Genomic DNA, 16,325 nt, shown 5'->3' on the forward strand with positions numbered 1-16,325 from the left:
GTGGGAAAGATGCTGGTGATGGTGGGTGGTGGGCGGGGCCAGTTCTTTTGTGGCGATAGAGAAACCTCTCAAATGTTTCAAGGTTGTCCCGGGAAATGAAACAACAACTAGAAACTTGTCATGAACAGATACTTTGGTTACCTTTCTGTCTAGCTACTGAAAAAATGGATCCCCTCGGGTCTCAGAAAACAGATTGAAGAAACAAGTAGAGGAAATTGGATTTCACAAGGTTTTGGGTTTGCTCACTATTGAAGTTTTGAATATGGAAGTATGGACCTCTGGATACAAGTATGCCCACTGGAATGTTACGCTCAGTCTGAAGTTTGCCGGAATGTGGCAGTGGCTATAAACTCTTGAAGGACTTTCTATCAAGTTTAACAGCTCTCAGTCCTGCCTTGGCTTAATGGCTGACCCCTGCAAGAGACAAAGGAGCCCACAGACATGCAGGTCACCTTTTCGATGATTGGGGAGGTGAAGCTTGCTGACATGCCATACTCACCAGGCATGATTATCCTGCTGTTGCCACTGATGAAATGTGTTCAGAGTTAACCTCTCCCGATGTTTATGGGACTCCATAAAATACATTGTTTTCACATCCACAAATTATGTGTGGTTCTCAGTTCTTTGCCACTAGTTGCCTCAGTTTGTTCCTGGTCAGAGGTCTGGTTGGCATGATGCCTCATATCTGTCCGGTCTCTCCATATGGGAAATCCCCCAGCTTCTCCCCCTTTTTATTTCCACATGATATGACAAGGAAACTACTGTATTAACCCAGGAACTCTATTGTCTATCCCTTTCTGTGTTTTTTTTTTCTTCCTCTTCTCTCACTCCCCCTCTTTCTATGTGCCAGTGTTGGAACACAGTGCAAGAACAGCCCCCTTCCCCCTCAAGAGGCTTTGGAGTGAATCGATACATTGTTGTCCCAACAGAAGTAGTCTTTGGAAGGTCCTGTTTAGGGAAGGTTTTTTTCCTGATAAAGGCTTAGATTCTGAATGGACAGTTCTCCTTAAACAAGAAACAAATCCTGATGCCTCGAACTATCATCCATGTAGGCCTGTTTAAGTCATTACACAGGCTATTTGGTCTCCTTTGTTTTATTCCAAATTCCAAACTTTATGAAAATATTGTTTTACAGTTACCAAAGATTCCTTCACAACCACCATCCCCACTGTGTGCATTAGATCTCATTAAGCCTACATTAGCACAACTAAAATTAGAAAGATGTTTTGTGTGCTGTGAGACTATCTGTCTAGCTTGACCTTTTGAAGTTATATTAATTCTTAATAGTGGTTGAAATTGGTGTCCTAAATCATTGTCTCCCTGGTTTATTGCAATGGCCTAACTGTCTTTAGGGTACTCTACCTGGAACACCTGGAATATCATATCCTATATTTTATCAAATGGCATGTAATAGTATGTTTTATTGTGTAATGTTTAGTCTTTGGGAACTGGTTAATATAAAGTAATTTTTCACAGGTAAAAAGAGAACTCTACATGGGCATATCAGGCTCTAATTTTCAGTTTAACAATTCTTAACAAAACATTTGGTTTGGCCTACACTAGTCAATATGCAGTACGTGCTGGTTGGCTTTCCTGTCAACTAATTGTTAGAATAACAGCAACTCCCCCTATCCATGTTCATGTTCATTAAAGGCAAAAACAACAGCTTTATTTGCCATGTTGTTAGCATTGACCCGCAGTGGAAAGTAAACTCACCATGATAAAATCAAGTGAGGTTTGTTGTAGAGGTCACGCTCAACTGGACTGCACAGTAGCACAAAGTTGAACCCCTCAGCTTAACCATACTCCAAACAGTGTGCCTTTTAGGATTAATGTCTGGCTCCACCGACTGACCCTGAAATCATCCCCCAGTAGACTAATTTCTCATGCTGTGTTGGGATGTGACGCTCAGACCCTGGGGGGGAATAGATGGAGAAATGGGAAGGGATGTGGGGGAGGGGTGTGTGTGCTGGATGTGGGGTGGGGGTTAGGTGGGGATTACCACTATTGGGGGCATTACAGAGGCAAGGGGGACCAGGGCTAATCTATGGGCTCTCGCTGACGTCAGCGCTGCACACACACACATGCATTGGGTGGAGGCATGCAGAGCCACATGAGCACAAACACCATTCTGCTGATGATAGACAAACTCTGGAAAGGATACCAGACAAAGCTGATTGGCAGAAAAAAGATACTCGCTCTCAGAAACACTCAAGGTGAGAGCTCATTTCCTAACATGGATTGAATGCTAAACAGCAATCCTTCCATTCTCTTCAGTTAGGGGGCCCCTGTTTTGGTATTTGCTGGGATTTTGTTGTAACTCACACAGTGCTGCCCTCTGTTGAAGAGAAGGAGACACACCATGGTCAGGCCAGGGCTCTGAAGTATCCAGACATTAGTTCCTGCTCCAAGCACACTCGGCACTATTTATGTTCATATGTTGGCCAATGTATTCTGGACATAAACAAAATGCTGTAGCCTGGCATCATATTGTAAACATGTTTTTATCACTTATTTAATGAAATACTTTTTCAGAAGGTCTGTTGACTGCATCTGTCGAGTGTAGGAAATAATGACCGTCCTAGCAAGTCCATACTTGTTGAGCATCTTCCTTGCTGTGGAATGTTTCTATGCCAATACCAGTTTTCTATCCACCTCTATGAGAGATGTTTCATTTGACATAGTTGAGGTATTTTTCTAGTAAACTAATCAGCATAAATAAACAAAACTGGCTTAAAATAAACGTCTTTATATAGATGTTATTTACGTCATAGGTCTTGAACAACATACTGTTTTTATTTTCTTGTGGAAGAAAGAACATGCGTGCCTGGGTGTGTAAATGCCATGACATGTAGCTCCTGGCAAAACAATGATCGTCACCCCGTGAGTGTACCCAAGCACCAACATGCCAGTCATCTCAACACTACCAAATGCGGGCATGGAGAAACAAATGACTCAAGGAGGCTCCCGTTGGTTGACCTCAGCAACTCCCCTCTTCTTGTTGCGGCCTGTGTTGTAGTGTTCATGCCCTAGCCTGAAGCATGGAGACCACACCCCCACACATCTGCAGCTCTGATATGTAGGTTATGGAGAAAGTTCAAGTCACCGATACAGAAAACATCAGTGGAATTCTTACATGGAATTGTTTTACATGGTGTGGGAGTTATTGTTTTTACATTTATTTATTGTTTGGGCTACAGCTGTCTGACCCTGTTGTTGGTTTAGGGCTGTGATCATTGGTGGCTGGTGACTTTGTTAAGGCACTTGGATCCATAGGAGCAAACAATAAAAACAAGCAAGCATCAATGTGTTATTTTTTGCTTTAATAATGCTAGTAGTAAGCAAACAATTATTATTATTAATTTAGCATATATATTTACACTTAAAGCTGGAAAGTGGATTATAATTTTTTTTTTGTTAATCACACCACAGAAGAATGTGTTTAACTACCCATCCAAATAAAAAAAAACAGACAAGTATGTTTACTTAGGGGGGGCATGTCGCCTGACGAAGCTGAAATATAACATATTTATAAAGGTTTTTTTCCAAAGGCATTTTACCTTGATTTTCCTCACAAGCTGCAAACTTATCTTTTCAAAGCTGCTATACCTTCAAATGGAGGTTTCTGAAAATGGGTTCCATTATTTCATGGACATCTGTTTTATGATGTCATGCATTTGGCAAAAAGGTCAATGTGACAGTGGGCCATTGGGCAGACAGCAGATCCCTCGACCTGAAGTGGCAGTCGGAAGTGAGAAGAAATAGCAAGGATGAGTCCTGCCCTCTGGGTCAAAGATCCCAAAGAAGAATGTTAAAATGCAGCTGGCCACTGCCTTCAGAGCCCATCGTGGTAAAGCCCATGTATGTAGTGATGCATCTCCAGTTTACCTCAGGGGCTCTCACTCACTGATCGACCTCTGGAATCCTTCAATATCTTCAGACAGTTCTATAATGAGTCACCCACTCTCTGTCTGGGTATTTGTGTAGGAAAGCAAGCTAGAATCATTCTGATTATTGTGCAAAATAACCTTTTACATTTCTAATATTTCAGGTTGTCTTTGAGGTTTTGCTCTCAAGGTTGTTTTTTGAAGTCATGTTGTTGTGGTTGACTGTATTAATGGGTTAATCTTGTAATGGGTTCTAGATATCTTGGAAACTACACTTTTTAATGGTTTTGCGAATGGAATCAACACGTAAGTATTGTTGAATAAAGCAGGTACCCGGACAAAAATGTAGTCTGCAGTTTACAAATAAAATAAGATTACAACCCCCCCACCTCCTCTTCCCCTGATGGAAGTCTTGTGGGGGTGGGGCCTCACAGGCTGTCACCACTGAAGGGAAGGTGGGAGGGGCCTCGCAGGCTGTCACTCACCACTGAGGGGAAGGTGGGTGGGGCCTCACAGGCTGTCACCACTGAGGGGAAGGTGGGAGGGGCCTCGCAGGCTGTCACTCACCACTGAGGGGAAGGTGGGTGGGGCCTCACAGGCTGTCACCACTGAGGGGAAGGTGGGAGGGGCCTCGCAGGCTGTCACTCACCACTGAGGGGAAGGTGGGTGGGGGGTGTCTGTCTGAGCCTGCCCTCCTTGGAGTCAGCTCTCTGCCCAGTGAGAGTGGCTCTTTCTTTAGCTGCAGGCAGTGGCGGCTGCATTCCACCACTTAGGTGTCTCTCCCCACCCCTGGAAACTTGGCCCTTGGTCGCCAACTTGCTAATTAAAGCATCAATTTGCCAGCACAGTAATGACAGATTCGTAGTCCATGCTTTCAGTCTTGCTGTGTTGCTTGAGCATGAATTCTCAGCCACACTGAACCCTTTCTGACCATGACAAGGGTGTTGCATAGCTTTTAAATGCTTAGGCTATTACACCATTTCACAACTCCCCAAATGAGTCAATGCATGTTTTAATCTTGCAAAATTAAATTCCCATTTTCTAAATGGGTGACTAGTGTCAGCAATCTAATCAAGTCTGAGAGAAAATGGGCAGCAGCTGCTTCCCCTAACAGGAGCACTACTCAGGCTTTTCCACTAGAGATGTCCCTTCACCAGAACTGAGTAATTCAATATTTTTTGTGAAATAACATAATGAATGTTGTATATCTTAAAAATTCATTAAATCCAACCATAATCCAATATATAAAAGTACATGCGTTGATTTTATAGTTATCCGCAGTGCTTAGTAATAAACCGTGAGTGGGTCAAGGTAATTAAATGCTAAATACTTCCATTATTAGGGCTTAATTGTTTTCTGAAAAAATGTCATTTGTTGAATCAAAGAGTTGCTTTTCAGTTTGTGTAGGTACTTTAATGACATTTTTTTGTATTTTATTCCATTAACATGATAATTGTCACACCCACAGCTGTGCCTGTGTTTCATGTTTAGTGTAGATTATGGTTTTCCCTGCCCTTGTGTTTCTCTGCCTGATTGCCTTCACCTGTTTCTTTTTATTGAGTTTTCAGTTTGCTCGTTAGTGTGAGTCCTTTCACCTGGGACTCAGTTTTGTAAATCAAATCAAATGTATTTGTATAGCCCTTTTTACACGCAAGCATGTCACAAAGGGCTTCACATACGCCCATAGAACTGCCCCTCAACAAACTTAAACCCTCAAGGAAGACAAGGAAAAACTCCAGGAAAAACTCTCAACAGGACAAATATTTGAAAAAAATTGTATTCAACTCCCGGTTTAGCAGTCAGTCATATTAACTTGTATGTCTACGTGAGGATCCTGCTGTGTTCCTGTTTTAGTCAAGTTCTTGTTATCCTGCCTGTCTCCTTGCGCTTGAGTCCACCACCTACACTCACCATTACAGATGATGGCCATGAATGTTCTTGTTTTCCCTTCAGAGTTACATAGTAAACTCTACACTTTATATAGTGAATTATTTACTGGATGCCCCCTCCCCTTCTCTACTCTTTGCTTTTGTCCCCACTTATTTTTGAAAAGCACAATGACTGCTTTTGCTGCCTGTCCTTGATGGGTTACACTTAGAGCAATCACAGATGCTGGTTGGACCACGTCCACTCCAGTGAGATATTTAGACTGGCATGCAGCTCTGTTTGTGTAACAAGCCAATATGTGAACACAACAGAAGAATAATGGGTCACCTTAGTTTGAGGCCCATTCCCCCCGCCCAGGGTGATATTTTTGAATTTGTGTTGAGAGGTGACGTTTAGAGAGTTGCTAGGTGGAAGAACTTGTGAGCTCCGATATCCCCCTCCACACCCTCTCTCTGTCTATAAATAATCCTGACTGACTTGCTGCTTGTTTACATCAGAAAGTATTGTTAAGATATCAGAAATGTGATAAATTCTCATCTGAATTTCCATTGTTAGATAACACTAAGGCCTATTGTGTTCTGAATGCAAATAAAATCCGCTCCAAACCACTGTCAGATTACAGATGTGTAAAATCACTGTTGCTAAGCACCAAGCGGAGTCTACTAGTTTCAAATCAGGTACTGCCAAAGTGTGGAGAATCAAAATGACCAGCCTAATTTTCGTTGTTCACCACTCAGACATTGGAGCAGGTCACCGGATATTTTTGTCAAATGATTTAATCTGTCAGGTGTGTCTAGCAGTAGAGAGAGGGCAAGGATACCAAGGTGTCAGGATAAGATTTAGCCTGTGGGTATGGACGTCATGAACCGGTGTCAAGTGCAACCCTGAGGGGGGGGCAGAAGTGTAGCCATTCTTGGCTGTGCATCCCAACTCCAATATGATAGCTTGTGTACATTTTGCATGTGTCTGTGGATAAGTACAAATCCGCATCAAATCAATACAGAAATCTAGGTCTTTTACGTTTGTTTTCATTTGCTTATTTTCCTGTCTAAATATGAAATCTCTTGATACGACCAATGTGTATTTACTCGCTGATGAGATTCACATCCCAATGGGTCCCATAAACGGCATCAAAACCATCACACAGGCCCTGTTTTCGATGTTCTATGCTCCATGTGTACGGCCAGGTCCCAGTTGGGTGCCTTTGTCTTCAAGCTGTGTGAGTTATTTTTTTTGCATGGTCGGGAAATTGCAACGCCTTTCTGTTAACGCCAGTCTGGCAGCAACTCGTAACCTGAGTACCAACCCAGCTAATACAGCCCTCAATCCTCCTATCCCTCAGTCTATACCCCCTTTTATTTTGCACCTCAACAGCAAAAAAAAACATGACGTCTTCTGTTGGAAATAGAACTAGACAGTTAAGTTTGATGTTCACCACGTACATTCAAACGGGGGAGGCGGGTGCAGTGCACTCCCAGACAGCTAATTGTAAAAAAGCTGACACCTTATCCTGCTACCGTGTGGCAGGCAGGGATCAGCACCTGTGCTTGCTGCCACATCACTCCGTTTTAGACAGTGCCATAACCTGTTCAAATGTGCAAACCTTAATCTCCCCTCTCTTCATAGGCCAATATTTTCAGATGCGGGAGGGAGAGAGGGGTGTACACCAACATGGTTCCTTTCTGGCTGGCTTTGTTTTTGGGGGGGCATCCGTGATAGACCCATACTATTACTCACGGTGCAGGCATGCACAGAATGTATTCTTAGCCCCTGTCTTCCTATCAGTCATTGGAGAAAGGTTGAAGGGTCAAACATTTAAGAGGTAACCAGTCTGCGGGGCTGTCTGCACTGCCGCTGTTTACCGGGGCGCAGGGATATTTTAAACCTGGGAGAGCTCACATATTTACCCCCGAGGGTTGAGCGACCTTGCCATTTGGTAGAGCGGACGACGCCCGAGGAACACCCTGTTCTGTGGAGCTAGTAGCAGGCAGGCACACAGAAGTCACACCGGGAGTAGAGCCGCTAGGAGAAAGAAGTTGAGAGAAAGAGAAACTTCACCATCTTCATCTCTAACTGTGTAGAGAAGACTATAAAGTAGAAGAAAGGAAGGGAATGAAAAAAGAAGAGTAAAGAGGGAGGACTGAACGTGTAGAGGAGAAACAGCCAGGCTGAGTTGACACTACCTCAGGGGAGGTGCTGCAGTAGCCAGCCAGGGCTGGTCCCAAGGCTGGCAGGGCTGGCCCCACTGCTCTTTCACCTCCACCTCTCCTGTACTGACGCCTTTTCTTTCTTTCCTTCAACTCCCCTGTTCAGACTGCAGTGCAGTGATGAACTTGCAGGCAGAACCAGTCAGCTTCTGGGGTGCATTTAGACAAGTTTTCTGGAACTTTTCCTTCTTGTCCACCTCCTCAAAGTCGAGACGAGAAAGCTAGAGGAGCCCTCGTTTGAAAAGAGGAACACCCCCTTGTTCTCCTTCCCAAGCATTCTAGATTTTGTATTAATTTATTCTTATAAACCGGAACCATGGCATCATTCGCAGCATCTTTCTGCAAAGACCAGCTGCACTCACCCAAAATGAGTCGCTGGCTGAAATGCACATCCGTGTACATAGTAGGTATTCCACTGACGCTCAAAGTGTTTAGTAAAACTTGTGACCATGACTTATTCTTAACTTTTTGGAGGCAAAGCCACGTGAATGGCTTAGCTACGTCCCAAAATCGACAGCTATGGAATGCGTAGGAGCTCATTCTTTTGCCTTTTGCTTGTTTTGGTTCAACTGTTTACTGGATATAATAAGTTCTGGTGGTGTTGGGATTTTTTTTTGCAGTACAACACACAGAGAGACATATGTAAAAGAAGAAAAATGTCAAATAATGAACTTGGACCAATTGTTTAAATTTCTGTTGAAATACATTATTGTTGAATAGAAAGGTCTTATGTCTGTTTAGCAGCATGCTCTATTAATCTGTCAATCATTTTGACGGAAGTTGAAATGCTCAGTAGACACATGCAATGAGTATATCACATTTTTATTGAGCCTGCACACCACTCACAGACATCTCAATGGGTTCTGAATGTGTGGTTGTGAAATGTGGGCTAACCGTGTCCATCTTTGTTTAATGGCAAACTGGTTGTAACTGTTCCGACTAAATGTATGTTAGGCTGGGAGTGGGTGTTCATGGTATTTACACTTATGTTTGTGTATCTATTTGAATAACTCTCCGTACGTCGTTTTCTCAGAACACAGACTGGAACAAGTATGACGACCGCTTGATGAAGGCGGTGGAGAGGGGGGAGGTGGACAAGGTAGCGGCCGTACTCAGCAAGAAGGGCATCATCCCCTCCAAGCTGGATGTGGAGGGCCGCTCGGCGTAAGTACATGCACACCTAATGAGCATTCGCACGCAGACACACAAACTTGCACCAATACACATGTGGTAAGATACGCATGCATACAGCCCATCACACCCAAGTGATAGTATATATGTATATATGCCAAGTGAGCACATATCCACACAGTTTGCATAACTGTGCACATAGTTACTCATGTACACAGATGCTTAGACTCATCGCTAAACACACAACACTGTCTATAAACTAACTACCTTATCTCAATGAGCTCAGCATGTTTGAAAATGCTCAGCGTATCTCATCTGTCTCCTTTCTAGACTGCAATGAATGCTCCAAGTGTTTGGATGGCTCATTATGAGGTTCTGGTGTAATTGAATACACTGCAACAATGACCTATCGCATTTAAGTGTAAAATATTTGTTATGACCTTGCTTATGCTTAAAGCTAGTAAATTTGGCTGCCAGTGCAGTAAGAATTTCCCTTGGTAAGATTTCTTAAAATAATATGGTAGATATAGAAATGCTTGCTTCCACTTTTTGCTTCACACATTTGGCTTCTTTTTGAATGTGTGAACTTTTACAAATCGTCATCCTCTGAGTTTAGGTTGTGAAATGTAATCTGCTTTTACGGCCACAGAATAGAGGTCATATACATAAAAGGTATGGTCATAATCCTGTGGTAAATATTTGACTTATCTCGATGTGGTTTGATCATAGAGGACAACTGAGGTTCACACTCCAGACAGGAAACTGCTCCAAACAAATATATTACCAAACACATTACCTCCATACTTTTTTTGCAGTATGAAATTAGTAGTCAGGACCAATGTATCCTATTCAGTTAGTGAATTAACTTGGCATGTCTTAGTTTCCCTTTGAGCCTTTGTCAATGTCTGCCACTACACCACATTAAGATCTATATAAAAAGTTATGCTGGAATTGTCCAGACTCTCCAGAGGTAGTTGGTGTCTGATTTGAGTTTCAGGTTAATTTGGACCCTCGGCTTTGTTGAGACTTCTGGCAAGCGAACATGAGACCAAGGAACAGGAGCGCTGAGTATTTTCATCTGTGTGTGAAATTGTCTTGTGGCAGTGTCAAACATACACATACAAAGGGACAAACTTTTTTTTTTTCCTCAGTCTTTCTGACGTAAGAAAAGGGCTTGTCTCATAATAGGCTGTTAGAATGTCTTATAGTGACTTTCCAAGGGTGTCAAAGACACCACGCCTATAAACAAAGCTTGTTGTGCTAAAGACAAGTGGCCCAACTTATGATGCACACTTGTCATCTTTATTGCTTTTGGTTGGGGGATCTGCCAAATATGAAACAGTTCTGTTTAAATATGAAACAACCCTCATGTTTGCTGACACAAACAGTTTTGACCCAACTGGTCTTTCCCATAGTGTAGTCAAAACATCCTCCCCTCCCTGAAATCATGTATTGAGCCCTGTTACTGCTCTGTTGAGAGATCAGGCTGAGGACAGAGGGCTACCCAAAATATTCATTCACCCACCCGGATATCGGTGAGGTAGCTTAGCGAGGGCACCGGCTCATTTTGTTGTCATAGCTGATAAAGGATTAGCACTCAGGAAAGAACTAATACAACATACAAAGCTTAGCGTAATGTGTCATGCCTTTGCCTGAATAGTGACAGATCAGCGAGCGTTAACATTTACATATGTCATTTAGCAGACATTTTTATCCAAAGTGACGTACAGTAAATACATTTGTGTGGTGAACTGACTGTTCATCCCAGTCATCTCAATAGATCCGTCCACCTGAAGAAGAACGACAAGGAAAAGGGAGATTCAATCTTTTGTCCTAAAAATTATCCATTCTGGAGATGGCAGCACATTGTATTGGCATTATGACAAATTATGCTTTTCTTTCCTTATTTGAGTGACAGACTCTGACAAGTTCCTTTGTTGAGCCTCCTGTATCTAATTGTTCTTTCAGATGGCTGACAGGCCACTTTGTGACATCAGCAAGTGATTCTGCCTTGCCTGGTTGTCCATCTCAATCAGCATAGCTAATTATCTGACATACAAGGCTGTCAGTTCGACTTCGAATAGTTAGTCTGGGATTGCTCATAGGTCATGCTTTCATTTTAATTACTGTACTCTGCTCACACAATCTGTATTTCAAAATCTCTGCCAAGCATCAATGGAATGTAAACCTAGGCTGGTAATCATTGTAAATCTACAATAAGAATTTTGGGTCTAGATACAAACCTTTCTCTGTATATATATATATGTGTGTGTGTATATGTATATATATATATATATATATATATATATATATATATATATATATATATATATACATACACACACACACACACACACACACACACACACACATACACATACACGGATTAGTATACATATGGCCTGGATTAGTTTAAAATTGTATTGCTTAAAATGTTAAACTAATCCAGGGGGGTAGGAACATGTATAACACATACTATTTGCCACAGTGTATACTGTGTGTGTGTGTGTGTGTGTGTGGGGTAGTAACATGTATAACACAAACATACTATTGGCCACAATAGTTATTTTGGAAAGCGATGTTGGTGTCCATATACTGAGTGGATGCCCACACACATAATATAGATCCTAATGGTGTAAATAACCACATGATGTGGAAATGAGAGTTTAGGACAAAGATTTAATTTATTTAATATATTGTGAAATATATTATTGTTACTTGCTTTTTCCACAGGTACACTCATGCACCTTTTGAGGTTCTTGCTGTTTAATTGTAACTTGTCTAACTACATGCTCTTATTGTTCTTTCCTTTGGGACTTATTTGGTTTCGCAATGTATGCTTCATGTTTGGCTATCCGCAATGTTTGGGGCTATCTTGTTGTTGTGATCAGTGACCTATGCACTTTTGTAAAACTCTCTTGGAAGTCGCTTTGGATAAAAGCGTCTGCTAAATGCATAAATGTAATGTAAAATGTAATTTAGGCTCCCTACAGTATGTGACTAGATCCTTTGATAGCAGACAGCAGGCAGCCACTTATTGAGTATGTTGTTGGAGAGTGACAGCTAATGGGTAAACTGTAATTGGATCTGTGTTCAAACCGAGTAAACTCAAGCAGACAAACCCAGAATAACCAATTATTTAATTAGGACTAATGGGTATTTTAGCTATTAGCATGAGGCTTAAAGTAAAGCCATTAGAAAACCAGCCACAGACTGCTGACTGAGTCACCAAACACGCGTAAGATAATGTCACCTTGTGACCACAACCTGTTGGACAATCCAAAAGTTCTCCTAATGTTGGTTGTCCTTTCGCCTGGGGCCTTCAGTCATTTCCAAGGCCCTGCTCCAGCTTCATCCTTAGACATCATCAACACTGCTTTTAATAGCACACCGCCTGCAGTGAGGTGACAGTCCGTCTGGCTCCTTATAGGCTTTCTTGCAGTTAATGCATAAATAGGCTCTGGAGCCTCTGGTGGTATTGGCTTACACACACAAACTTTTGCCCCTGCTCCTGGGCAATGTGCCAAGTAGAGACTGTTTTTTTGTTTGTTTGTTTGTTTTTGGGGGGGTCGATCACATGTATTAAGGTGGCTAAAAAACAACATGAGTATTCACTACATCAGGTTTTGCGATCAGGTGACAACGACTGTATAGCAGGGGCTTTGTTGATTCACACGGCAGTGGGTCTTGTACTGTACAGATTGATGCCATGTCATCCTCTTCAGGATTAGCATGGGGATGTGTAGCTCGTCCAAACCTCATGTGTGCTTGTTCATTATCTCACCCACTTGTACTGCTGAGTGCCTTGTGCTCACAGGGGTAAGGGTCCTAGCCCACCAGTCTCTAATAATGCTGACTTAGCCATTATCCAGAGGGCTCAGCATCACTTTACACTCTTCCCTCGCTCCATATTTCACCCTTCCACCCTCCTTCACCCGCTTGTTTTGACGTTCACACCATCTCTTGTACTGATACTCTGCAGGTTCCATTTGGCGGCTACTAGAGGACACCTGGACTGTCTCAATCTCATCCTGGGACACAACGTTGATGTCACAGCCACCGACGCCACAGGTGACAGTGACAAATGGTTGCATGTCACAGGTCTTGCCCAAATTCTCACCTTTTGGAGACCACCAATGTGAAGAAAAAGATGTTTGTGTGTAAATTGTGTGCATATGTATCGGCCCCAAAGATCTGGTATGGGTCAGGTTCTAATAATGACCATATTTACATAAGAGAAACAGGTGAGAGGTCCCTTCAATGAATATCCCCTTATTCACCCGTGGATCTGTCTTTTGCAGGTAAAAATGCTCTCCACCTGGCCTCAAGAAACGGACAGTCTCTCTGTGTCCAAAAGCTCCTGCAGGTACTGTGACACGGTAGACCATAGCCGCCTCTTAACTTATTCAGTTACACACTTAATAAATGGTTTTAATTCCAAGAGCTAATTGTACATTGCTTTGACTCAGAATTACATCAACAGTGATTAACAGTATTGAGGCCCCACTTACAGTAGAGTAATTTCTTGTTCTTCCCTGTGGCTTTTAATGGGCCTGTCCTTTATCCAAACCGGGAGCCCAAAACCACATAGGTCAATGGTAGGCGTGTTTGTTGAGTTGTAAGGGCATAAAGAGGGGACTGATGTGTTTACATTGAGGGTTATTTCTGAATTTGTGCTGCCATTGTATGCCTGGCATTCACTTGAGCCGCTGATGGCAGCCAGGGCAAAGGGGGATGGCGCCTGCGGTGTTGACAACCCCGCTGTCCGTTTTCGGATGCCGTCATCACGATGGACATAGCAACTCTATGCTTCTCAGCCAAGGCTGGGAAAATCTTGCCAATTCAACCCCCACACCTCTTCCATCAGCTACCCCTCAGAGTATAGGATTTCCTTGCCCCCCTCGTGCCCCCCCTCGTCCACCCCCCCCCACACACACACACACACTACACCGCCCTGTCACATGACCACTATGTACTCATTTCGGGACGTTGTTGCTAGAGAGAGCAGAGGGTTTTTTAATAGCTGGAAAGATGATGAGCCTTAGCTCTGGCTAAGCCAAGTGAGTCTGATAGGTCCCTGTTGGCATTGAGTCTTCAAGGCTCTCATGGCAGCTCTCAACGTGGCCGCATTGACGTGTCAGCGCTGACTGAAGGAGGCTCATGGTGGGACTTTAGATAGAGGGTGTATCAGGGTGTATCAAACTCCCGCTCTATCCTGGTGTGACCCGACTGTTGTGCTAGATTCTTCAACTCTTAGACGGCAGGAAGTCAAACTAACTCTTAGGGTAACACTTTAGATGAGGTCACCAAATTCATAATTTATTAACCAATTTGTTACTTATTAGTTAACGGTTTGTTCACCATTAGTTATTTGTTGTTCATACAAAATGTGTCATTAGTAAAGCATTAGTAAAGCTAAACCCTAACCAAAACTTAAACCCTTAACCTAAACCCTTGCCCTAAACCCGAACCCTAACCCTAACTGTGTGAACAAATGCTTTACTAATGATACATTTTGTATAAACAATAAATAACTAATGGTGAACAAACCGTTAACTAATAGGTAACAAATTGGTTAATAAATTATGAATTTGGTGACCTCATCTAAAGTGTTACCACTCTTAGACACTGTTGCCTTTTCTGGAAGCTCCCATTTCCACAAGGAAATCAGTCCCAAGATGTGACGGGTATATGCCTGTTTTCTCGCTCTTCATGTGAATGTTTTTGTGTGGTCTTGTAGCACAACTGTCCTGTCGGCAATGTGGACCTGCAGGGGAGGACGGCTTTGCATGACGCGGGTGAGACACTGATGCTCTCCTCTTTCCTGTTTTATCCTCCAATCCTAGGCGTCTCACAGTAAAGTAAAACGTATCCTTTTTCTTTTTCCTGTCTTCGATCTGAGTTTTAATTAGTCTCTTTGTCAGCACAAGTCCTCAATCCCAAATTGTCCTCCGTTACAATGTATCAGAACCTACGTTGATGAGTGTTATTGTGCAGTGCTAGCTGGTGTGTGATGATGAGTCTGTTCCTGTCCACAGTCATGGCTGGCTGCTCATCCAGCGTGAAGCTTCTCTGTGACAGCGGGGCGTCTGTGAATGCCAGTGATTTTGTAAGTATGGATTTCCAATTCATTGCAAACCATCGGCCGCCCACCATATGCATGGATTGTGTAATTTGTATCCTGTTTTGTTCCTCCATTGTAGGAATGTGAATTGCACTGTAATGAGTGTGTACCTTTTGTACACATACGAGTGTGTGTTTGTAGTCAGTAGACCCCAATTCGAATTTGTGTGTTGTGTCTGTTTTTTATCCAGTCAGAAGTGAGAAGGATATGTTGGTAGTGATAGCTGTTTGTTTGTGACGTGTGTGTGTTTTCTAGGATGGACGGACTCCTCTGGTGCTGGCCACCCAGATGTGTCATCCACGGATCTGCCAGCTGTTGCTGGAACGTGGGGCGGACATTGCTGTCCGCGACAAACAGAATAAGTAAGACCCACCAAATCATGTGTGCGCTTCGAGGCTATGAGCTGTGATGTCACTTTTTGGGCAGTGTGACCACACAAAAGGCTTTTGGACAGTTCTGACTGAAGAATGATTGAGGTTGTCCAAGCATTTTATCTTATCTTAAGTCTCAGATATAACTCACATATTGTATTGACGTGTGTGTGTGTGTTCTGTGTTCACCCCCAGGACAGCTCTGATACTGGGTTGTGAGTATGCCTGCATGGATGCCGTGGAGGTCCTGCTGAAGTGTGGAGCAGACGTGACAGCCGTGGACACCTTGGGTCATGACGGTTACCATTACGCCCGCCTGAGCAAGAACCTGGAGCTGGTCAGACTGGTCAAGACCTACCTCGATGGCGCCACCAAAGGTCAGATGTTTTCCCCTGTATGTATGTGTGTGAGAGAGACACAGTCATGTTATGTGGTTTTAAAGAGGCTGCTGTTATCTGGCATATTAAAATTCCCAAACTAACACCTGTTCTTTGTTTATCATTTCTACCCTGCATTTCCTCTATTCCTGTGTGTGTGTGTGTGTGTGTGTGTGTGGGGGGGGGGGGGGGAGGGGGGGGGGTTTAAAGAAAGGAGAAAGGGGTAGGGATTGTACTTGAATCATCTAACCCAAAACTCGTCTCTTATGAAACACTTCTTTGGAAGCAGAATCTCAGAGAGTGGACCAAGTATTCACCATCTGCTTATTCTTTATTATTTC

General features: G+C 43.0%; 1 protein-coding gene across 4 annotated transcripts in view; it reads left to right on the forward strand.

The window, feature by feature from the left end:
• The window catches only part of uacab (uveal autoantigen with coiled-coil domains and ankyrin repeats b), a 30,397-nt gene that overhangs the window by 3,663 nt on the left and 10,409 nt on the right, over positions 1-16,325 (forward strand). For 2 of the 4 annotated variants that reach the window (XM_084682071.1, XM_084682073.1), the window contains exons 1-8: positions 7,674-8,384; positions 9,015-9,145; positions 13,095-13,183; positions 13,414-13,478; positions 14,853-14,910; positions 15,151-15,221; positions 15,492-15,598; positions 15,803-15,984. In XM_084682071.1, coding sequence (XP_084538197.1) covers positions 8,298-8,384; positions 9,015-9,145; positions 13,095-13,183; positions 13,414-13,478; positions 14,853-14,910; positions 15,151-15,221; positions 15,492-15,598; positions 15,803-15,984 — 790 coding nt within the window. In that variant the 5' untranslated portion in view covers positions 7,674-8,297. Of the gene's footprint in view, positions 1-7,673; positions 8,385-9,014; positions 9,146-9,232; positions 10,193-13,094; positions 13,184-13,413; positions 13,479-14,852; positions 14,911-15,150; positions 15,222-15,491; positions 15,599-15,802; positions 15,985-16,325 lie in introns of those variants that run through there. The other 2 variants (XM_084682072.1, XM_084682074.1) reach the window with 2 other exon arrangements.

The sequence above is a fragment of the Hypomesus nipponensis genome, chromosome 19 (assembly GCF_054491055.1).
Source record: "Hypomesus nipponensis isolate SF chromosome 19, ASM5449105v1, whole genome shotgun sequence".
In the NCBI taxonomy this organism is placed as follows: Eukaryota; Metazoa; Chordata; class Actinopteri; order Osmeriformes; family Osmeridae; genus Hypomesus; species Hypomesus nipponensis.